The 22,132-nt window shown below is 39.6% G+C and overlaps 1 protein-coding gene across 6 annotated transcripts in view; it reads right to left on the bottom strand.

The window, feature by feature from the left end:
• Positions 1-22,132, bottom strand: part of TMCC3 (transmembrane and coiled-coil domain family 3) — a 145,271-nt gene that overhangs the window by 29,257 nt on the left and 93,882 nt on the right. The window contains exons 1-2 of one of the 6 annotated variants that reach the window (XM_074575185.1): positions 21,436-21,545; positions 21,125-21,200 (exon numbers count right to left, since the gene is read on the bottom strand). The exons of 3 other annotated variants lie outside the window; for them this stretch is intronic. Coding sequence is in view for 1 of the 3 variants with exons in the window: in XM_074575159.1 (XP_074431260.1) it covers positions 21,436-21,513 (78 nt within the window). In the remaining 2 variants the exon portion in view is untranslated. Of the gene's footprint in view, positions 1-21,124; positions 21,201-21,435; positions 21,684-22,132 lie in introns of those variants that run through there. 2 more of the 6 variants (XM_074575159.1, XM_074575203.1) reach the window with 2 other exon arrangements.

Raw genomic sequence — 22,132 nt, forward strand, 5'->3', positions numbered from 1 at the left:
TCCAAAGATGAATCACGTGTTTAGTCATATGCGTCTTCAGCAACAGGCATGGGGGAAAAAATAACCTGTAGCCTTGCTGATCAGTTAAGATTGTTCATCAAGGAAATAACAGTTGGGTTCTAGGCTCTCTTCAGCTTCAGACATGTTCAAACTCACAGCTTCAAGGAAGACACCCCAACCACCAAACTGACAGCAAAGACAATGGCATTCCTCTGCCTCTACTGAGGAGCTCTGGCCACTGCAGCCTGAGATTTATGAAGAGATTACAAAAGAGAGTACGGGAGTGAGGACACGCCACAACAAGGGGAAAAGAGTCCTCATACCACAGACATGTTTTGAAGAATGCACTGTCACTGAAAGAGGGCACGCTAGTGTGTTGCTTTGTGTTCTCGGGCTTGCTCTTTTTATTCTTCAACAGCGAACTTGTTGCCCTCAGCCTCTACAGTGCTGGGACCACCTTGCTGTGCAGGAAGCACGCTTCACAAACACAGCCTCCCAATCATCAAACAAGATGGTGGGGAATACACAAGGTGTCCAACACACTCCATTCCTTAGTTCAGCAACAGCTTACTCATGCTGCACTATTTCTATGAATCATGTTGACTCTAATTGTTATCTTATTCCTGTTAAGACCATGTTTTGGACCATTTTTTCAGTACGTTATTAATCAACAGGGTTTGAGCCACACATCTCTCCCATTAAAAGAGTAATCATGCTGTAATATTCCCCACCAGCCATGACCTGAATGGAGCTTACCAAAAAAACACATTCATCACTGCTTAATGTTGACAGGAATAACTTGAAAAATGGTATTGTACGCAAGCCAGAGTGCTTAAATGGACTGCGGGCAGCACCTGATTTACATACACTGTTCTTACCTCTTCAGTAAATTCATAACACAAGTAATACCATCTAGTTACCTTTAAAATCATGGGAGGCTGGAATTGGTTTATATACTTAAATAATTCACCACTGAAGAGAGGTGACTGCACCCCAATTTGAAATCAACCCACAAGAGCTTGTCATTGTTGAGACTCCTCTGTGCACATTTCCTGACTTAAGAACCCCAAGCTGTTGGTTACAACAGCTTTAACTGTTATGCCTGAGTACTCCATGCTATTTTAAAACTCTATTGATTTTATTTTTTTTTTTCTGTTAAATATACTCATAAAAGAGATTTTCATCAACTAGTCATAGGACAGCAAATACCTGCGCCAAATAGCTTACACCCTTTGTAATGTTTTCTTGGGACAATCCTGCTCTGTGTGTCGGGTATTAGAAAAGGTAATAAGAACATTCTGGAAAAAAAAAAAATTCTCTGTCAACTGAAGCTTTAGTTCTTTAGATTATTAATCTTAACATGGATGTCTGAAGTTTGGCAAGCAAAAAAATTGAACCAGAGCTAAACAGTTAACTGCAATATCCAACCTTGTATGCAGCAAAGCCCAACACGTATTAAAACTCAGATTTTATTTTTCTAATGGAAGTGCAGTAGGCATATACAAGCTGTTAAACACTTAACACTTGGTAAGATACTATGCAACAATCCGTTCCAAAAAAGGCAACATTTGTTAATTTTTTTATGCAGGTCATGATTTTCTTGCTTCAGTGCTCACGAAAGTGAAATATTAATGTCATGCACAGGAATGAAGCATACCAAAAACCCCCAGAGCTCTGTCAAGACACCTAGATCCAGAGTTTCAGAAGCAGCATCCAGAGCTACTGCAGTAAAGACCATTCTTCCACACTGTGTGGCAGCTAAGCAGTGCAGAAAGGCATTTCAAATATTTGACTAACATCAATTGCTTTTTGTGTTCGCAAGCATGGATGAATCCAGATTCTCAAAAAAATTATCAGAAACATCACAATACTATGCACCTGAAGACAATGAAACACTGCCAAACAGAATTAAGTGTGGCAAAAACCCAAACCACTAGACAGCAATGAACACGCTGCGTTCTTGGAGAGAGAATTCACAATGTAGATTGTCGAGAATTTTCCATTTATCCCCTGCCACATGAAGCATGTATCCAAATTTAGTTACACTAGTCTTCTATGAATCTTAAATTAATTCATGGAGCGTGGGTGAAAAAAATCAACAATTGTTTAAAACTAAAAGCTAAGATTTTAGTTTTCAATAAAAATGCAACCATGGAAATGGCCAAAAAAAAAAAAGGAACTAGACCCCATCTAAAATTTTCAATGACATGTTCTATATGTATCAACACAAACACTTCCTATGGTACTTGTTCTCAGTGAAGGGCACTTGTTCTCAACTAAGACAGCAACGGTGTGATAGGAAACAGGCACATCAAAATGCGGTGGATACTAAAATAACTGTGCACATCAATTGCGGCAGGAAGCACTTTGAGTAACACCAAGCACCACACCAGATCAAACTGGTCTGCTGTCAATATCTTCTTGTTCACTTGACATGTTTTGGCTTCCCAAAGGCACACTGTCTCATTTTGAATTCATTTACCTTCCTTCACAGTGCTTTCTCTAGCCACTTATTTGCTGCTAAGAGCAAAAGTATTGGCTGGGACGTTGCATTCAAATCAAACTTGCCTTCCCAATGCTCCTCCAGAGCTCTCTCTGGCAGGCCCATTTTCTCTTTCTACACTCCACATGACTCCAACATGCTAGAGCACCTTTACCCAAGCACTTCGGGTAAATCATTAATAGAGCTTTCACTATTAACACACTTCTGTCAATTCATCACAACCCTGCTGATTTGAAAAGTTCATTCAAGTTAGTGTATAAAACTGCCTTTCATGGGAGAGTTCTATGGTAGTCATAGACACTATCAGAGAGCACATGGTACACTTGATTGGCAGCTGAATAAGCACCAGTTATGCATCAAGTGGCTAACTTGATCCCACATTAACTCCATGCTTCTGGTTGTAATGCTTCTGGGTGTCATCATTGTTAGCAACACAATGCAGAGGAGACCACAGATGATTAAAAACTTGTTTCCACAGACAGAGAGAGAGAGAGAGAACTCTTTTGCGGGGCTGGTTCTGATGGTCAGCCCAAAGACAGCAGCATCAGACTGTGTTCAGGACCAGCAGACAGGCACCTGCTTCTAAGGTTACTAAAGAAGCTAAATAGGAAACCTCATACCTGAGCACAGCCTGTATGTTAAGCAAGTTGTCTACAGTTCTACAGCTCAAAAGCAAATACCAGTAACTGCTTTAGACACTAACAGCCCAATTTCATTGTAACTGGCAATTGACAGATGAGCCACAATTACTATGACAAATTGTACGAATTTTCCAAGAAGCATCTCTAAATCACTGCTAGAAACCACATATGCCCACAAAGTCTAGCCAATCCATTTTTAAATAATACATCGGATGTCCCTTGAACATAAATCTTCTGTTATGCAGTGACTTAATGCTTGAACTGGTGAGCACTATGGGCAAGAACATTTATGCGTTAACACAGCATTACTATTTTTTAAGAAATAATTTGTGGTTGGCTTAAATTGCCCAGGCTACAAACTCCAGAAGCACACTGCCCATCATATAACTTTTTCCAGTACGCCTGGAGGGTATCAGAACCAGCAGCTAGAGCAAAAGGCTCTAGTGAATATGTATTTTAGTCTAACACCATTAAGCAAAATTAAGGCTTACCCATCACTAAATGGATTGGATTGTTAGCTAAGCAGTTTAACGTAATAATTTCATTTGAACTGAAATACAAGTTTGTCTATATTCCTGTGAAAAGCATGAGACAGGGGACCTGACAGTTCTCTACCACAAACAGAGCAATATTATCCATTACCTTTTAAAGATTTGAACCTTTGCTCAGCCTGAATGGTAGTGTGGAACAACTGCTGTATTTCTTTGGATATATTCGAATTGATAGAGAAGAAGTGGCAGGGACAGCTTGCTGTATAATCCCCTGCAATCCAGCAGAAGCATTAGTTAAGCAAAACCAATGAAATATAGTACAATATAGACCTTAGACTCATTTCCTACAGCAACATCACCAGCAACATCTTCCCAGATCCCCTCACTGCCCATTTCTCTGTGCCCTCAGATTCTCTTAAGCACCTAAAATGCTGTAAGAATACTTTCTGCTTCTTCCCGTGTCCTTAATTGTCCTTTATGATGGCTCGAACTTCATTAGTGTCCCTTGCACAACCTTTCTGGCCCAGCAGGTGGGCAGGAGAGCATATTCTGTGGATAATCTAAAAACAATCTGCTTACTGACGGACCAGCAGGCCAGCCAGTGTATAATGGTCAAATTGGGTCTGACTTCCACTCCCCACAAGAATGTATAAGTACCTGGTAAGGACACATAAAAATTATTTTCACAAGATGTCTGGGCTCATTACCTTTGAGGTCACCAGTGTCCTGTCACATTTATTAGACAGAATATGTTCACTTCAATAGACCTGAAAGATGTAAAAGCCTCAGGAAATATGTAAAATAATTTCCAGGATAGAAACAAAGGACTTAAAGGAAATTCCTGGCTCCTAACATTGAAGTTACTTTCATAAACTTATCAGGCTTCCTCTCAAAAGAAGTAATGTATTTTTCCTACTACTCAAGTTTGGAAAGTAATTTCAGAACATCATTATTCCCATGAATAAAAATTTTATCTTGATTTACTACCTTTACTTGCAGCTAGATCTTTCTCTTCTACACCCAAACTTGATTTCAACCTTTTCTCCTTGTTACTGGTGCATAGGTGCAGGCTACACATACGTTAAATGAAAGTTAATTTTATAGTAGAAACTTCCTCCCTTTTCTTAAATGAAAATTATACCAGATGCTTTGCAAGATTATTAACCAACTCTAACCCCATCTCTCTTCTATTTCCCTGTCCCCTGTGAAATCTCCACATACTGTTTATCACATGGCACCATGGCAAGACTGACTCAGGGCCACACTCATATTCTAAGCACAGGGAATTCAGCAGACATGGTGCTTACCTTTGCTAAAATAACAGACCACATTAACTGGCAGATCCACCACTGGTTGAAAAAAAAGTTAAATTTATTTCATGTTCTATTTACCTTCAAGTCTTTAATTAAGTCTTTCATTATTCTCTCCTTGAAAATTTGCTCAGAAATCTATTTGTTTTAAAGCCTTCCCTGTCACTAAGGTAATACTAAGACCTTTATTTAGTTGGAGTATTCCTTTCTCTCTTGCAAAGCGGTCCTACATGGCTATTCTTCTGAGAGGGGGTTAGTCCTAAGTAACCTTGTTTCCAGCACAAACACTGAAGACAAAGTCCATGTTTTATTTTCACCTTGATTACATTCACCCTGATTTGCCATTCTGCCCCTGCTCTTAAACAGCAAGGACAAAGTTAACCATTTAAATTCTATGCACAAACCTAAACAGGCTAATCTTCACTGGGAAATTTACCTATTCTCTTTTTATTTACATAGTGGAACATACCATTTCTAGTTCTAAAGGACTAAAAAAGTAAATACTTCGGAAGTAAGTATCTGAATCTCTTAACAAACAATTTAAAGGTACCAAAGGGAGATGAAAGCTAATGAGACAAAAGGGCTAAGAATATATTAGTCCAAAGTGAAATGGACACAGAGGGAAGAGAAGAGAAAGGTTAGTCTAGGAGGTGATGGGAAATCTCCATACTTCAGACTGGGAAAAAAAATCCCCGAAGAATCTGAAAAACGATCCATCAGTTTCATAAAAGCTCTGGACAGTATTCAGAGCTGTAACATGAGGAATCTTTAGGGTATTTAGAGGATCTCTGGTTTTTTTGTAGCGTTAAGAAAAATATATGCTGATACGATAGCACTGGTGCTTTGTTACCTTATCTAAGTACTATCAGCACCACAAGCATCATAGACAATTCAATTTATGAGACATGTGGCTAAAGTCATAGTGTCACATGCAAGAGTAGTAGCAACTGAAATACTAATGTTTAAAATAAAAATAATTAATACATGTTGCTATTGTAATTAATACTGGCCATTAAATCCCCAAAGAGGGTATGTCCTGAGCCAACAGCAATAAAATTCTCTTTTCTTGTGGTAGCTTGCAGATGAACGATGCTTAACAGTGACTTCCTAATCTTCATAGTCCTTGCCTCTATTCTCTCAACTTTGTCTTTTCATAACAAAGTTGATAAACTACAATTTCTATACAAGTTTTCCCAGAGATGGAAAACTGCAGGGACTGGTATGAAATATAGCTTAAAAAAAAAATAAAAAAAAATCACATTCTATGCATTTCACACGGTGTAATTTTACAATCTTCCCTCCCACAGCAAAACACTGGAGGCAAAGATCAGACAGAGTTTCTAAGATAAATACAGTATTCATCATTCTGTTTGTGCTCATTTTTCTAAAAGGAAAAGAAAGGTTAAATACATAAAATATAGAAAGGGTATAAATATTTTAAATATTTTATACATGCATATACACGTATGTGTGTATGTATGTATAAAATAAAAGAAAACACACAATGGCATGTATTATGGCAATAAAATTACATCCTTGTCCTCTTTTCTTCCCTCCCACAAAACACAGACAACCCCAAGTCTAAAATTGTTACTACTCAAAATACATATTTGGTGCAAACTGGCCGTTTTAAATTAATGCATAGCGACTAGGAAGCTTCATTTGCCACCTGCAAGAATAATATCTAGAATATCAAGAACATCGAGTTCTGAGTCCACTTAGAAAAAAAAAAAAACAACTTATTTTCGGTGAGCCATGTTGCATGAAGAACACACCTTGCCAGAAAAGAGCTTTATACAGTAGAGAGAGTCCATTACTTTGGTGGGAACAGGGGGATGACTTGATATAATTCAGGATAAGGAGGTTAAAAATACAAGTGTGTCTTCTGAGAAGTTCAAATATCAGAACACTGAAATATTTTCACATTGTCAATTTGTTCACTTCTGGAAAAAACGTATACAGAAGTGATGCAGAATATATAACATATACTTACAATTTCAAATAATGCATGAACATCATCTTCAGTCATTCTCCCTTTTTAAAATGACAAAGGGCTGAATAAACAATGCAAAGCCTGCTCAGGCAGAAGAAAGTTAAGCATAGTGTTAGCCTAAGGAATCCTTCTGAGCATTCAACATTCAAATAAGCAAGCACATCTGCTGTGATAATGCCGAGGGTTTTTCGTGTTTGGAAATGAGCTGTTGAATTGAGGACACTTTGTACCTTTGTTAACATGACTGTCTCCTAAATCTTATTGCTATTGCGAAGATAATGACAACAGATAGACCTGTCTGCCCCAGGAGGAAAAGACATTTCAGAGAACGACGCAACTTTATCACTAAAGTCTCAGAGCACTCAGATTTGAATCTTCCCAGTATGTTAATCACAGCACTGGATGCTACCAGCCACTACCCTTCTAAAATAAAAGCTCCCCCAAATTTAGCAAAGAATAATTACTACAGGAAATAAAGATATTGCTTCATGTGTTCACTAGTAAAATATACGGCAAGTTCACTTTTGTATATAAATTTTAAAGTGTCAGCTCAAATAGAACGCTTCCATGCCAACTCTGTAGTATTAAAACACACTGACACAATGATTCAGTACATTAAGAAATTAGACTGTTCAAAATCATCTTGGAATGATAATTTCTTCCCATTTCCAATTCACTAACCCTACATTAATAAAAGTATGTATTTATCAGTCCATCAGCCTGTTGGTTACCAAAACAGCAACATCATAAGCAACATAGTTGGCCCTACATAGAAACATACAGTGATAAATTTTAAACAAGTATTCAGACACAGCTATTAAAACTTTGTCTCACTAAACCATGAAGACTTCACACCCCTAAAATTAGCAAGCTACACTGGATGTAACCAGAGACAAAAATTTCTTCTTAAAAATAGAAATTAAAGACTCTATTTCAATGTGCAAGGGATATTAGTAGTATGACTTTAACTCTATGTGGCATTTTAAAGCTATCTTAATAGATAGTCTACATATTAATTGTAGTCCTTTATTTTCCTACAATCAGATATAAATATTATTAAAAAAAACAAACCAAAACCAGTATGAGGGTTCTGTTTTGCACATAAAATTACTTTCTCCACTTTAAATATGCAAATTCTAACCCAAGTCCTCAGTTAAGATTTCAGTTTCCATATTAACAACTTCAGTACAAGTTAATTGAATCAGCATCTGTAATAATGGTATAAGGCTGAACAGCCTTTGTTTTCTCGTTGCTAGAGAAAGACAAAGTGAGGGAAAGTGGCAAGATAAGCTGTGTGTCTGCAGGAACAGGGACCAGTGCTGCAACTCCCTACGTACTGCTGGCTGGAAGCAGGCAGGCACAACTACACAGTTACACTTGAGGAGCTATGAGTCTGAATGATCAGACACAAATTTCCTTGCCTCAGGCACTGATTTGAGCCTGTAGATAAAGGGAAGAAATTTCCTCTTTCCCCCAGCTCCCTCCTTTCACCTATTCTCTTCAAAATGTCTATTTATGAATAGCAAAAGCAATGACATACTGAAGATTACAAGGCACATTCTGAAAAGAAAACATTACAGTTTGGGGAATTCACTGACAGATCATGCTGAAGAAGCACTTACAAGGGGAACTAATGCATTCTTACTCTGAAGATTGGAATAGAGGAAATTAGAAGATCATCATAACAACTAAAAGTTTCAAAAGAATTAGGACACAGTATCATCTGTCTCTGGAAGGCCAGGATTTATGCAAGTTAAGTTACGTATTTTCTCAGGCACCCTCTAAGTTTGGACCCCTGTTGGAGACATTGAGTACAAATTCTATACATGCTTAAATAGAAAAGCAGTGCTCCAAGACAGTCTTTCCACCCCAAACTTCAGCCTTCTTTGCTCTTCTACCCCTGTGTACTCTCTTACTGTGCTATACGGGCTGCTTTTTCAGCCACACCTACTTTACAAAATGAACATGACAGCACTAATACTTGCCAGCATCTGGGCATAAAGTAGTCTCACGTAAACATGAGAGTGACATTGAAAACTTACCACACAGCACTTCTTGACAAGATGTGATGCTGAAACACTATACAACTTTACACCTAGTCTTAGAAAACTAGATTGCTGCTTCTTAGGGAGGATTCATTTTAATTGGCAGAACCTGCCAAAAAGGTTAAGGTAGACTGAGGTCTGACATATACATGAGGAATAAACAAGTGTCTAATATATCCTATCATTACATCTTTTGCTTTAGGGCAGGCAAGCCAAGATGAACTCCTTAAACCAATAGAAAAATGTACTGAAAATAATAGCTTACTTCAAACACAAAGTAGTATATACACAAAGAAACAAGTTCAATCACACTTTCCAATTCCACATTCTAAAAATTCCTACAGAAACTTCTGCCTTAGGCTTTTCAAAAATCAGGTTCTGGATTTCTGAACCTTGTGATGCGTACCTTGCTGAAAGAATTTCCCACCCCACCCCCCATCAGCAACACCTATAACAGACAATACAAATACTTTAGACCGTAGCTGTGTGCCCCCAGCTCCTATCACTAAAAGCTTGTCTCTTTCTGACTACTTACTGACATGCTGTAAGTTCATAAATGCCTGTTTTCATTAATGAAATTACTACAAATAGCATCTGCAGAAGGTTTAATCCTGCACCATTGAAATCACCCAGTGCTGCTGATGATTTATGCAAGAGCAGGACACAGCTGATGGGACTGCCCTGGTAGTGATCTCATCTGCCTGCAGCCTCAAGTCTTCCACAAGACAACACGTGGAAGTCAGTATCAGTCTAATTCCAATTCAATGTACCACTAACAAAGTGCAAAACATTGACAAACCTAACATTATCAGAAGCACGTGCTGCTGTCAGAATTAAAGAGAGCCCTACAGATTTACAGAAGCAATCTTTTACTTTCTTGCAGTAATGATAAGGTAAACTCCAGATTACTCTCCTTCTTTCCAAGTCACATATTGGTATTTTTTCACCTTTCTTCATTTATTTAAAAAAAAAAAAAAAGGCAATCCATCCACAATTTAATTCTGGATTAACTACACAGAGAAAAACAATGCATTTCTGTACAGTACTCACAGCAGGAGCACTCTGTAATAATCATAATTGAGCCAAAACAGAGAGAAGAGGGGAAAGGAAAGGTAACATCCTGTACTGCCAAATTTTTGATCACCCAGAGACCAATGGTTTCTAGGCATAATGGCAAAGCTGGCAAAAGACAGATTTAAAAAAAAAAGGTTTTGTGCAGTTATGCATAATTGAAATGAAGATTCAGTAATATTAAGAATGCACAGTGCAAGAGGGAGAGACACAAAAGCCTTTTGCTTTTCTGCCTAATAAAAGGAACTCTAAGTCCCACTCAAGAGTAAACTTGATTTGGCACAGATGTCTAGATATTCAGTACATACATCTAGTCCTAAAATGCACGAAAAATGGTGAAATTTGCATCTTTTCTGCAGTGCCTGCAATATCCACTGCTACACAGCTATTTAGTGGGGATCGAGTCACACCCGGCTTCAGATGCTCACCTGTATGTGATTTAGTTTAAGAATCTACCAAATCAACAGAGACCACCTGCAAGAGTTGTACTCCTTTCAGCTACAGAGGGTGTACACAACTACTGTCAGAGCAGATGCCCAATTTCAAACAGTTACACAAGACTTAGACAATTCTGGGGGGGAAGAAGCACCTGTGGCAGAGAGTCTTAAAATCTGTCTGTTGTGGAAAGCAGGTATGTGTATCTGCTGCATATTTCTGGATCCCCACAAATAAGTCAGAGGCTTTTTTTTTTAAAGTCCATACAGATGGCTAATGATTCTGAAATATGTGTCCTTCACAGTGTTTATCCCCTCCCCTGGGCACACTGGGAGAAGTCATATTCTCTTCAGAGAGGTTAAATGACTTCCATTGTTACACAAGGGCTGAGAGCTGTCACAGTAGCCTAAAACCATGTCACCGTAGCCTTAGGCTAACATCGTCACCACTGCTCTAGACTTCATTTCAAAACACAGCTAGTCTTCAAACACATCACTGAACTTCAACCTTCTCTGACATTAACTGCCACACTGCATAATGGTACAGAGCACACAAAGATTATTCTAGTTGACTCTCTCAAGTCCAAACAAGAATAACTGAAACAAGGGCTTGGCTATTTGTTTCAAAACACCACAAGTGGGTGTATCTTCATTGCAAGAGTACTTCTTCAAAATTAAAGAGCTGTTAGCACATACACTACAGTATAATGTACATCTTCACTAGTAAATGAGAAATCCCACCTAAAATATGCATGAAAAATGGCAATATAGGTCAAAACACTTTGTGAAAGAACAATTTGTAAGCTACTGCACCAAAGCCCAATTTCCCAAACCTAAAAGAACATCATAGCTTCTGGCATCAACAAATCACAAACAAAATCTTGACACCAAGTTTTATAAATGTCACTAGAGATTCCACTTGATCACTTTCAGTCTGAGCTTTGTCAGGTCATGTCTTATTCTCCTGAACATTCACCTGTAATCCAAGACTTTCCAGTTCCTTAGTAAAAAGAGAGAAGGAAACAGGGTAAAAAAAGGTTCCTTGGAGGCATAAAAACCACACAGAAAAGACAGGTGCATCTTTTTTCTAAATTTAATTTATATTGCAAGGCTCAATGATGCCCCTCAGGCAGAAATCCATAGGAAGACAGTTTCATAAATATCAGAAATAGAAGATTTGCTCAATAGGATCTCTCTGTGCATTAGAGAGAGAATACCATAGGAGTTAACACTGGAAAGACACAATAGAATGACCTGATAATGGCAGACCTCCTTTACCACTAGTAGTAAGCATCTAGCTTTTACAGACACTAATGCTCCTTGGTGCTTCCCAAGACAAATTACTACGGACCACATCCATATAGTTTAGGGAAACAGAACATGCAAGGGTAAACACAGACAGCCTCGGTATTTCTGTATATACTTGCTGTCAAACAGAGGAGAAACTCTCACTGATTGTCAAAGATCTTCTCATTGTCTTCACTCTTTTCTTAAGCCTTCCTTAGGTCTTGTTAGGAAATGCTTTCACTCTCTCTCACCCCCCAGCATTCCCATGCCTCTGGTACAAAGGTCTACCAAATACAACCCACTTGCACTGGACAGAAGGAGCATAATTCTTGTACAGATCACAGGCCCTCATCAGGGCCAGCAGCACCTGTTAGTGATGGTGCTATATATCAGAAGAACCTGAGTGCCCCCCCATTGCATGAATTCACGTGCAAAGAAAGGGTTCTACTGTAGAGACCTTCGCAAAAAGCTGAGCAGGTCAGCAATGTAAGAGTATGGCAAACTCACCGTCAGCCTTCTGGACACATTTTAGTCCAACAGGAGCCTGGCAGCTACCGAATCAGTCTGTTGCCATTTACTACCTGGCTAAGATAACCCTTTAACTCTTGTCTTAGGAACAGGCTGTCATCCTTCTTTTGTTCATCAAAACTGAAATTGTGTAATTTGCTCCAAAAAAGGACTGGTTACATGTGACAAGATGTAAACAGATTTCTTCCTTAAGATATGGAGGGAGGAGAAATGAACAAAGATGCCCACTTTTTCTAGATGTAAGAGGGAAGGGGGAAGAAAGAAATCAGAAATCTGTGTGAAGAGATACTTTGCTGATCTGAAAATGAGTATCAGGGACAACCATGACACAAAATTGTGTTATTTCTGCCAAAACTTCTAGTAAAACAAAGATTCCTAACATAGTAAGGCCCACACACCCCCGTATTATGTACATGCCTCAGTAACTGGAGTAATACCAAGTATTGACGCATTTCATTTTATTTTCAAGTCATCTGTGTAGAGTCAAGAAGAGAAACATGAAAATTACACCTGACCTCTGCCATAAATTTTTAGCCTGATTCCAGCCAAATCCAATTTTTCACACCTGCTTCAATACATCACAGATTCTTCTTAGTGGTTTAAGTAAAAAAAAAAAAAAAAAAAAAGCCAGACACATAATTCAATAAGTGCAGTCAAGTTTATTTTACCAGACCAAAGAGAATCCAAAGGCATGTGATGCAGGATGCATCCTCTTCAGAACCCAATGGATCAGAATGTTATTTGTAAACAGTAGAATTGAAGTAGATATGAGAAGAAAGGGTTCCAGAAGTTGACATTTAGCTAAGCTTTCCTTCAACAAAATGCCTCAACAAAAAGACGTCATTAACATTTTTACTGTATTAGTCACTCTCACACTAACTATATTTTATTACCTTTTCTTCCTTTGCTTTCTTTAATGTGTCCCACCCCCAACAGCAAGAAGCACTTCTCCTGTCCTTTCCTTGTTACTATAATTTTCAGATTTGAACTCATGTTTCTTCTAGACTTACGTAAGATAATAAAAATTTGTTATTTTAAAATAATTGTAATATATTGACACTGGTATGACACTATTGACACTGATAATTCAGTGTCCACACACAGCAGAAATATCAAAGTGTGGATTCAAAGGCTCCAGACCAGTACATTCAAAATTCACAGATGAAATTCTGTGTCTCACTTACAGCATCTAGAACATTTAGATAGTTCTTTAAAAAAAAAAAAAAAAAAAAAAAAGAGAGAGAGATAAAGTGGGAGTGACTCATTTCTGGGCAGACATGCTTCCCCTGCTCCTCAGCCCTGGGACACAGAGTGAAGAAGCTTGGCACTGGGAGGGGTGCAGAATCTGTAAGCACAATATGACCACAGAGCGGGTGAAGGAGCTCCGTGCTAGGGTACTGTTAATGGACTTGACACAAGATAACTCTGAGCAGCTTTGGGAAAGCTGGCATGGTGAAGGTGGCAACCTGCAATGCTGCAGATTGGAGAAGAAGCTATGAATAAGTGCACAGCCAAAAGTCTTCTTTGGCCCTCCTTAAGAAAGAGTTCCTCACACCTGATCTAGGCAACTCTTACTCCACACGGTCTGTTCATTTAGTTTTTCTAACACTAAATGTCTCTTTGAGACTAGCACTGGGTTTGATCCTACATGGTTCCAAAGCTTCCACCTTTCCTTGCAGCTGTCTGCATCCTTCAACCAAAGCTTCTTGTCTATTGTAATCCAAAACACAGTGACCACTGGAGTTCAACAGACAGACACCATCCATTTGTTTTAAATTTATCTCCTAGGAAATGAGGACAAAATAGTGAATCTTCAGAAGTCCTTAGCATGCTTACAGTACAGTATGCTACTAAGCTGTACTGCCCTGAATTAGAAAAGTGTTAAAAACCAGTTCTAATTGGTCTGTCAGTTTGATCTTTGGGCATCACTCACCTGTACAGACATGCTGGTATAAAGCAGCACATTTTCTGCATATTTATATCATTTTGCATTTGAACAATGAGCACTAGTTTAATTGTAATTTCTGTATTACACGTGCTGGAATAACTTGGAATAAAAGGAGTGAGTGCTGTAAAACCAGAGAAACTTGCTACATCACCTTACCCTAACAAGGCTTTTCTTCCTCTCACAGCAATTCTTGTGGTGCAGCACAGAAAGCCCACTTAGATTTAAAAACTAATAATTTACAGACCCCAAAGTATTGACTCGTCACATTTCCTGTACGCTGTGTTACTTGCTTTTTTGGTGCTGGTAGGAAATATCAGTGTTTTTTTAAGAATGGAGGACTTACATTTCCACCAACTCTACACAATGCTTTGTCTCACCTTATAAATCAATACCTCCTGTGTGCATAAGCTGACTCCAGAGCATTGCAGCATTCCCTGTCTTTAAAACATCAACTTCCACCATAATGCTTCATCTTCAGCTGAAAAGCCTTGTTTTAAACACAGGATTAACAAGCTAATAGAAAAAAAAAATATTATTTAATGCTTGAGAAGCCAAAGGTGTAGTATCTTGTAAATGAGAGTAGCCTTTTTGAAAGTCGTAGTCCTATTAACTTTAACAAAAATCACATGACATAGATATACACACACTGGCTGCTCTTTTCATCTCAACTTTTGCCAGGAAACTAAACAGGTTTCTATACATTTCTAGCCATTTTTAGCCTTTAGTAAAGGTTAACAGAGAAGTATTTAGAATTGATGCCAAATATTTTCTATTAAAGGTCCATTAAAGTACACCATAGTCTCAGTGTCCAACAGAGAGGTAACTAAGAAAATATTAGTAGCAGTGGTTTCCATAACTTCTGCACTCTAGAATTTTATCCAGTTGCAATACCTAAACAGAACAATAATGAAGTTGGTCAGCTCTCAATATTATTTAGCTTTTCTGTTTTGTTTTTTTTTTTTTTTCCTGAGGAAAAAAAAGAAAAGACTTATTTCAGCTTTCTACAAAAAGAGCACCAAAGCTCACAATTTGTAGATATTCTTTATACCTCAGGCAGCAGAGACCTCTCTCCACTCTCAATCTTGTCCCTAAATTAAAGCTTAGATTATGTACGAAAATATAAAGAAACTGCATTAGAGGAGTTCTTACTTGCTGAGTGTCTGAAAAAGGTTAGCTGCACAGATACAAGCCATCCCAGTTGCATACCAGGTCCCATATGTCAAGGCTTTAGAACAGCAGGTTTATTTTTGGCTTTGCATATTAATCCTCTGCCCTCCTTTCAGACTAAGAGAAGGGCAGCAAACTTCAATAGTAAAGATATTTGCAACCCTCATTAACAATAGTGCAAATGCCCTTTAGTGAAGTTATTCTATCTGGATACATGAAAAACAAGAATTATATTCCACCATTCCCCAACACTACATAGAAACTCATCTCCCACACAGGTCTTTCCCAAAACCACACTCACTGTGGGGGTGAAGATGAAAGCTGCACATTTGCTAATGGTGCCAAAACAACTAAAACTGGACAATGGGCAGTCGCACTCTTTTTAGCCTGGATAATGTTAGACATCAAGTCCAGACAAACCCTTAAAGGCTCAGCCTCAATGTGAAATTGTGCCAGGTGGTACCTAGTTAAAGCCTTACCTATGGAGATGACGACAATAAGCAAGCCAGGGATCTAGAGCTGTTGACATCCCCCCTACATCACCATTGGCAACCTGACAGAAGAACAATTATGTGTTCTTCAAAAAGAAAGCAAAGCAGAAGGGTGGTGATTTTCCCCCAGTGACGATTATTTTTTAATATATCTAACATTCGAAAAGGTGGTAATAGATGCCGCAGTCCTGCGAGCAATACCATCTACTGCAATAAAGATGAATCAAAAATGCAGCAAAGGGAAGGAGACACTATACAATCTTCAGAGACATGAATTTTGCAGGTGGAGACCAAGAACTATGGAAGGTCTAAGTATAAAACTTCCAAACCTAAAAATTAGCTTAAACCTTGAAAAGAACATGCATCCCCACTTCTAGTTACTGTTTAAAAATGCCTTCTTGGGTTGAAAGGGAGAAGATGGATTGGGTGAAAATACAAGCTTTATGGCTTGTAACTCTACCGAAGAGGTTCACCTTGCACAATCAGGGGAGCACAGCAACTATACTAAGCTGTACAGCAACAATTTCTCCCTTTTCTTTCTGTTTGACAACAACAAATTACACCTAACATTGACCTTTAGCTTTTAGATGTATTTAATTCCAAAACTCAAAGTATACCAAAAAAGATACCAGCTTTGTAAACTTCCTAACATTCCTTTCTGGCACTAGCAAAAAAAATTAAGAAGTTACAGTTTTCCAAACAGTCCTACAACGATAAAATAATTAAAACATGATTACTGTTTTACATGAACAAACCAGGCTTTTCTTCAGTTCTAACCAGCTAATCTGTCTTTTTGGGTTCACATTACAGTTGTGGTTTCCCTCTCTTATTCCCAATACTCCTGTGTCATGCAGCCTACTCTTTGACAGGTTTCACACATTTCTAGATACACCGTGGATTTAAAACCAATGCTTAGAGGTCCTAATAATATTCTGTCTCATGAAATTATCTTCATCTCATGTCAAAACATGAGGGAACTGTCGGAAAAGTGTGCATAAATTCTTCGAGCACAAAATACCTGGAGGTTTGGTTACAAGTCACAAAAGCCCAGAACAAGCATTTCTTCTACAGCGATCTTTGCATTTAAAGGAACTCTGGGAGATTTTATCTCCCTTTCTCCTAAAACTCTGGGTGGGGTGGTTTTTTGGTTTGGGTGGTTTTTTTTTTTTTGTTTGGGTTTTTTTTTTTGTTTGTGCTTTGTGGGTTGTTTTTTTTTTATTGGGGGTTTTGGTGTTTGGTTTTTTTTACTTTTTTAATCCTTCTAGGTCCCTTTATGTTATTTCTTCCAAACGTACTAAAGATTTTAAGAAATAAAGGGAATCCAAGAACAAATGATGAAAGTGATTAGAGATTTAGAAAGAATTCCATATGAGGAGAGATTATCAAAAAGACTGCCTCGCTTATAGACAAGATGAATGGGAGGGATCATAAGAGAGACATGGAAAATTAGAAGAGACGTTCCACAGAATGTTTTTTCATCACTAGAAAGCAAGAGGATTTTTGTATTCTTTTTTAATGTAAGCCTTTTTGTGTGTGTGTGATCATGTAAGAATCAGTTCGTCCACAAAACACTGATTCTATTGCTAGTCTCACTAAGGCTAAAAGCACAACAAGACAGAAATTAAGACTCTCTATTTGTTAATAAACAAACCACATCTGTTCCAGGTAAGTTTTTTTGGTTTTTAAATAAAGGAAAAATTCTTACAATTTCACATATAAGTCTATCACTAATAAGAGAAAGTTCTGAATAGGCTCCAATGTGCAGGACATTACATAATTAGGACTTCCTACATCTCTCTCTAAAGCATCTGGTACTTGTTAAAAGCAGGACTTATCACGGCATAGACTTCTGATGGGATGCAGAAAAGAAACTCACCTGTTTTAGTTGTACTAGAAAAGGATTTTTCTCCTACAAAGCCATATGTATAAATTTATAATCCTGATGAAATGTGGAGGATTGTTGCACTGCAAGTAGTAAGAGATCAAGACTGAAGAGCAATGCCCTGATCAGCAACCAGAAAAGAATTTGTACACAGGTTTCTGAGATCTAAAGAGGACAACCTGGTGGGCATTCAGAGATGACAGCTTTAATAGAGCCCTGAAAGGCAGCCCTGACACAATGCTCTAGAAGCAAAAATCAACACAATGAGGCATAAGTTAGCATAGACAAAGTAGTTTGAGCACCAGGGATGTTACTAGTGCAATTGTAGAGACCTCTGCATGGACTTCATGCTAAGAAGCACTGTGTAGCCAGAATTTGAGCATCTCTAAGTTTCCCACAGTACTCACTACAAAACCAAGTCCCTTAAGAAAGCACCATGACACTCTAGCTGTTCTGCAAGCTACATTCCAGCAAGAACAGTACTTGATGCATGACAGCTAAAAATGCAACCTTTGTTCCCAAATCTTGTCCTATTTCATGGCTTAGATCCTGATTTTGAAAGATTTGTATTAGTTTTCAAAGTGTTGGAGGAATCAACTAGTAGTGGATGTGAAGCACAGTGAAGCTGGAGCAACTGGGATTAGCAGAGGTGAACTGAAACAATCTGCACAGCTGTATTGCCCACATTGATTCCACCTGTACCCCCTGAGCGAGCTGCTTAGAGTGACCAGATACAGTTGACAAGGAGAGGCAGGAAAACTCTCCTGGAAAGGTACCTTTCTTAGAGCTGGGGATGGATGATTTACCAGAATCAAGGTAACCACAAAACTGTAAATCTATACCCACCAAATAATACCAAAACTGTAAGGCACCAACACCATTGCACTACAAGTAATAGTGGTTTTATGCCCCACTCTGTGCTGCCATGCACAGCATATCTTGGGTCTCTTGTGACTCATCCAAGGAGAGAACAGGAATCCAGCCTCTCCCTCAAAATACCTGGCCTCCTTAGGCACCAATGACTCCCCCCATGTTAAGAATGACTCAGCTGTTCTTCATTGAAGCATTTTCTCTCTTTCAGGCACTGGGAACATTGCACAAAGTGTGGCATATGGTTCATTGGAGAGTTGTTAGCAGGGCCCAGGTTATCTTATACTTGAAAGGACCTCAAAGAAGAAGGTACTGAAGAGACCTGTTGTCTTACACTAAAGGAGCTTTTTAGTTGCAGTAGGAATTTTAAAATCCTTTTCCCCTCAGATTCTATTGTTTACAAACTCAGAAGGCTATATTCACAATAAGTTGTTCTAGCACTTCTGCAAGCTGAATTTGGCAGTGCCTTCCTATCATATATAGAGCTGCAATTTTGGATCAGTCTTCTTGCCTGACCATAGAGAAGGCTTCACTTTCTCGTTAGAAAAATCCTTAGGTGAGCTTGAAAGCCACAGGCAGTAACCTACAGGTCTGGAGAAGTCCTTCAAAACCTGCCCACCCACAAACTGGACTCATTAGCCTGTTATACAGGCTATGAGACCCAACGACTACTTTGACGCCTCTCTTTCCCCCAGGCTGCTTTATTAAATGTATCTCACCCTACTCACTGTGCTTTTCTCCATGAATGTTTGGGAATGGCAGCTTTAACTCCAACTGCTCTGATGCTTTTTTTTTTTTTTTCAATCTCTAAAAGAAAACCAGCATCCTGCTTCTTTCCTATATGATACCACCAGTTGTTGCTGCTACAGGGACTGACCATTTCCAGCCCCCTGGTTAAAGCAGTAAGAAGAACGTTGACGTTATCCAGGCAATTTACCCAGGAAAAATTCCTATTTGTCCAGAATAAACACAAATGGATTTAATGCAAGCTCTTGCTATCATCTGGAACACACAACCTGCTGCTACCACCTCTAGAAATTATGTTACAAGTTCTGTGACATCAGACACAACTTGGAAAGCTCAAACCCTGGAGCGACGCAGTTACCTACAACTCTACAAACTTGTTACAGAGTTATATTTTCAGTTCTCATGGTCTCAGGAAGGAAGGTGAGGCTAGTTGTGATGAAAAGAAACACCAAAATCAGCCAAAAGCCCAATGCTTTCATAAAATTGCCTTAAGCATGAGATTTTTATTTTTTTTCAATAAATAAGTACAATACACAACACTGAATGTTAGCCATGACACTTTAGGCTTTTAAGCAGATCAGCTAGACTACAGAGTGGAGGCTTCAGGTTTAACTCTTAAACATACCAAAAACCATCCTTGAAGGTATGCAACTTTCTTCCATGGCCACAGTAAGCTACGTAGCGCATTATTCTTGTGGCAAGAACAATTAAGAAAAACTACTTAGTTCAACTTGCAAAAAGAAAATCAAAGGAAATCCTTAAAATTTTTAACTGGGTTACAACTAGCATGTGCACCCAGCTTACAGTATGAAGAGCATTGTAGACTCCAGTAGTAAAGGTACAGTGTACCTTTTTACCTGTTTTTAAACCATCTCATTATGCCACAACAATCTGAAGCACACTGTCTCCTTTCCAGCACTGTCAATTAATGAGCTGGAAGGATGGAAAGAACGGCTAATGTGCAGTACAGGAAAACAAAACAAACACCACCACCACCCCCCAAGGGGCTCTCCCCCCAAAAAAAGTTTTTCTTCACAAATAGCTAATCCCTACACTTCAAAATGTAAAGCTCATTTATTGACACATACACGATCTCGGCACAGAAAACGAAATTTCTGCTGATATCCCAAGTCAGCTAGAGCAACCTTCTTTTTCTTTGCATCTTTCTGAAGTGCATAGGAAGAAAGAGCCATTTGTTTTACATTTGTTTGAGCTGAGCATTTAGGTAAAAGTTTGAAATCTGTACATGAACTAGAGAGCCAACTGCTTTCATCAGCGTGACATTCACCACAAAGAATACTAAATATATGAAAGGATCACGAGCACTGCCTATACGTGGTTAGCATATATTGTATGAACAAACCATCAAAATAGTAAGATAAAGATTAACTTGCCAGCAAACCATAATAAAAGCTATCCCATAAAGCCATAAGTCACGTATATACAGTATATTCTCACTTTATCCCTAGAATGCACAGACACACCTTTTCTGTCGATCTCCATCCCTGCCACAGCCCTCTTGTAAGTAACTTCAGGAAGGGAACCATAATTATTCTCTGCTGCTAGATACAATCACCCGATCCACAGTTTATTAAACAGAGACCTTGAGAAACAGGACCAAAACCAGCTATCCACCAGTGTGATCTAGACACAGAGTCACTTAATTAAATCATCAGCGCTGTTGACTTTGGTGAGTAAGTTCTCTGTTACTCTCACCTCCAACTAGTTTCTGTTGTGGATGTATCTTGAACATCAGTTTCTCTTATGCCAACAACCAGTTTCATTTCATTTTCTTATGCCACGGAGTATTTAGAGTAGGAATATGGAAAAAAAAAAAAAAAAGCACAGATAAAAAAAACCCAAAACAACAAACTTCCCTTTAGATCGACAACGCAGCAAACGCGGAGACCTCTCGGGGAACACGCTGCAGGTCTCAGAGCTCGGCACCCCGGCCCACCACCACCCCCGAGGCCTCCTACTTCCGAGAGTGGCCCCGACACCCCTTCCCGCGCCCTCACACTCCTTACCCGCGTCTTGCGGCGCCGGTGCCGCTCCGGGTCCGAGTACGTTCTGTCCACGGCCAGCGCCGTGTCGCTGCCCGGCATCCTGCCTCCCCACCGCCGCTTCCCTCCTGCTCCTCAGCGGTGCCCGCCAAAAGCCCGCGCGCAGGTAGGGGAGGGGAGGGGAGGGGAGGGGGTCCCGCCAACGGCCGCCCAACAGTCAGCCCAACGGCCGCGGCTCTGAGGGGGGGTCAGGGCTGCCGCCGCGGTGCGGGAGGGCCGGGCACGCCCCTCCGGGCGTGCCCGGCCCTCCCGCACCGCGGCGGCAGCCGCTCGGCTTCTCTTCAGCCGCCACACCCGGATTAACCCCTCAACCCTCCGGTTCCCGCCGGCCGGGCGTCGCGGCGCCCGAGGTCGTGAGAGGGTTTTAGGGGCTGCGGTGTTTCCCCTCCCTCCTTCGAAAAAGGGAAGGAGCCTGAGGGGAGAAGAGGGTGGGAGCGAGCTTTAGCCTCGAGGGAGTGGGCCGTGAATCGCTTTTTGTAAAAAAATTTTGAAGGCCGGCGGTTCCGAGGGGGCAGCAGGAGCTGGGGCAAGGATGATGTCCCAGAGGTATGGCTGGACGGAGGGGTGACAGCCCCATTCCTCCTGAGGACAATCACTGCTTTGGTTCAGGCTTTTCGCCAAAGCTCCAGTTCTTGGAGGGTTATCATCCAGACGAACTCAA

The sequence above is a fragment of the Larus michahellis genome, chromosome 1 (assembly GCF_964199755.1).
Source record: "Larus michahellis chromosome 1, bLarMic1.1, whole genome shotgun sequence".
Lineage (NCBI taxonomy): Eukaryota > Metazoa > Chordata > Aves > Charadriiformes > Laridae > Larus > Larus michahellis.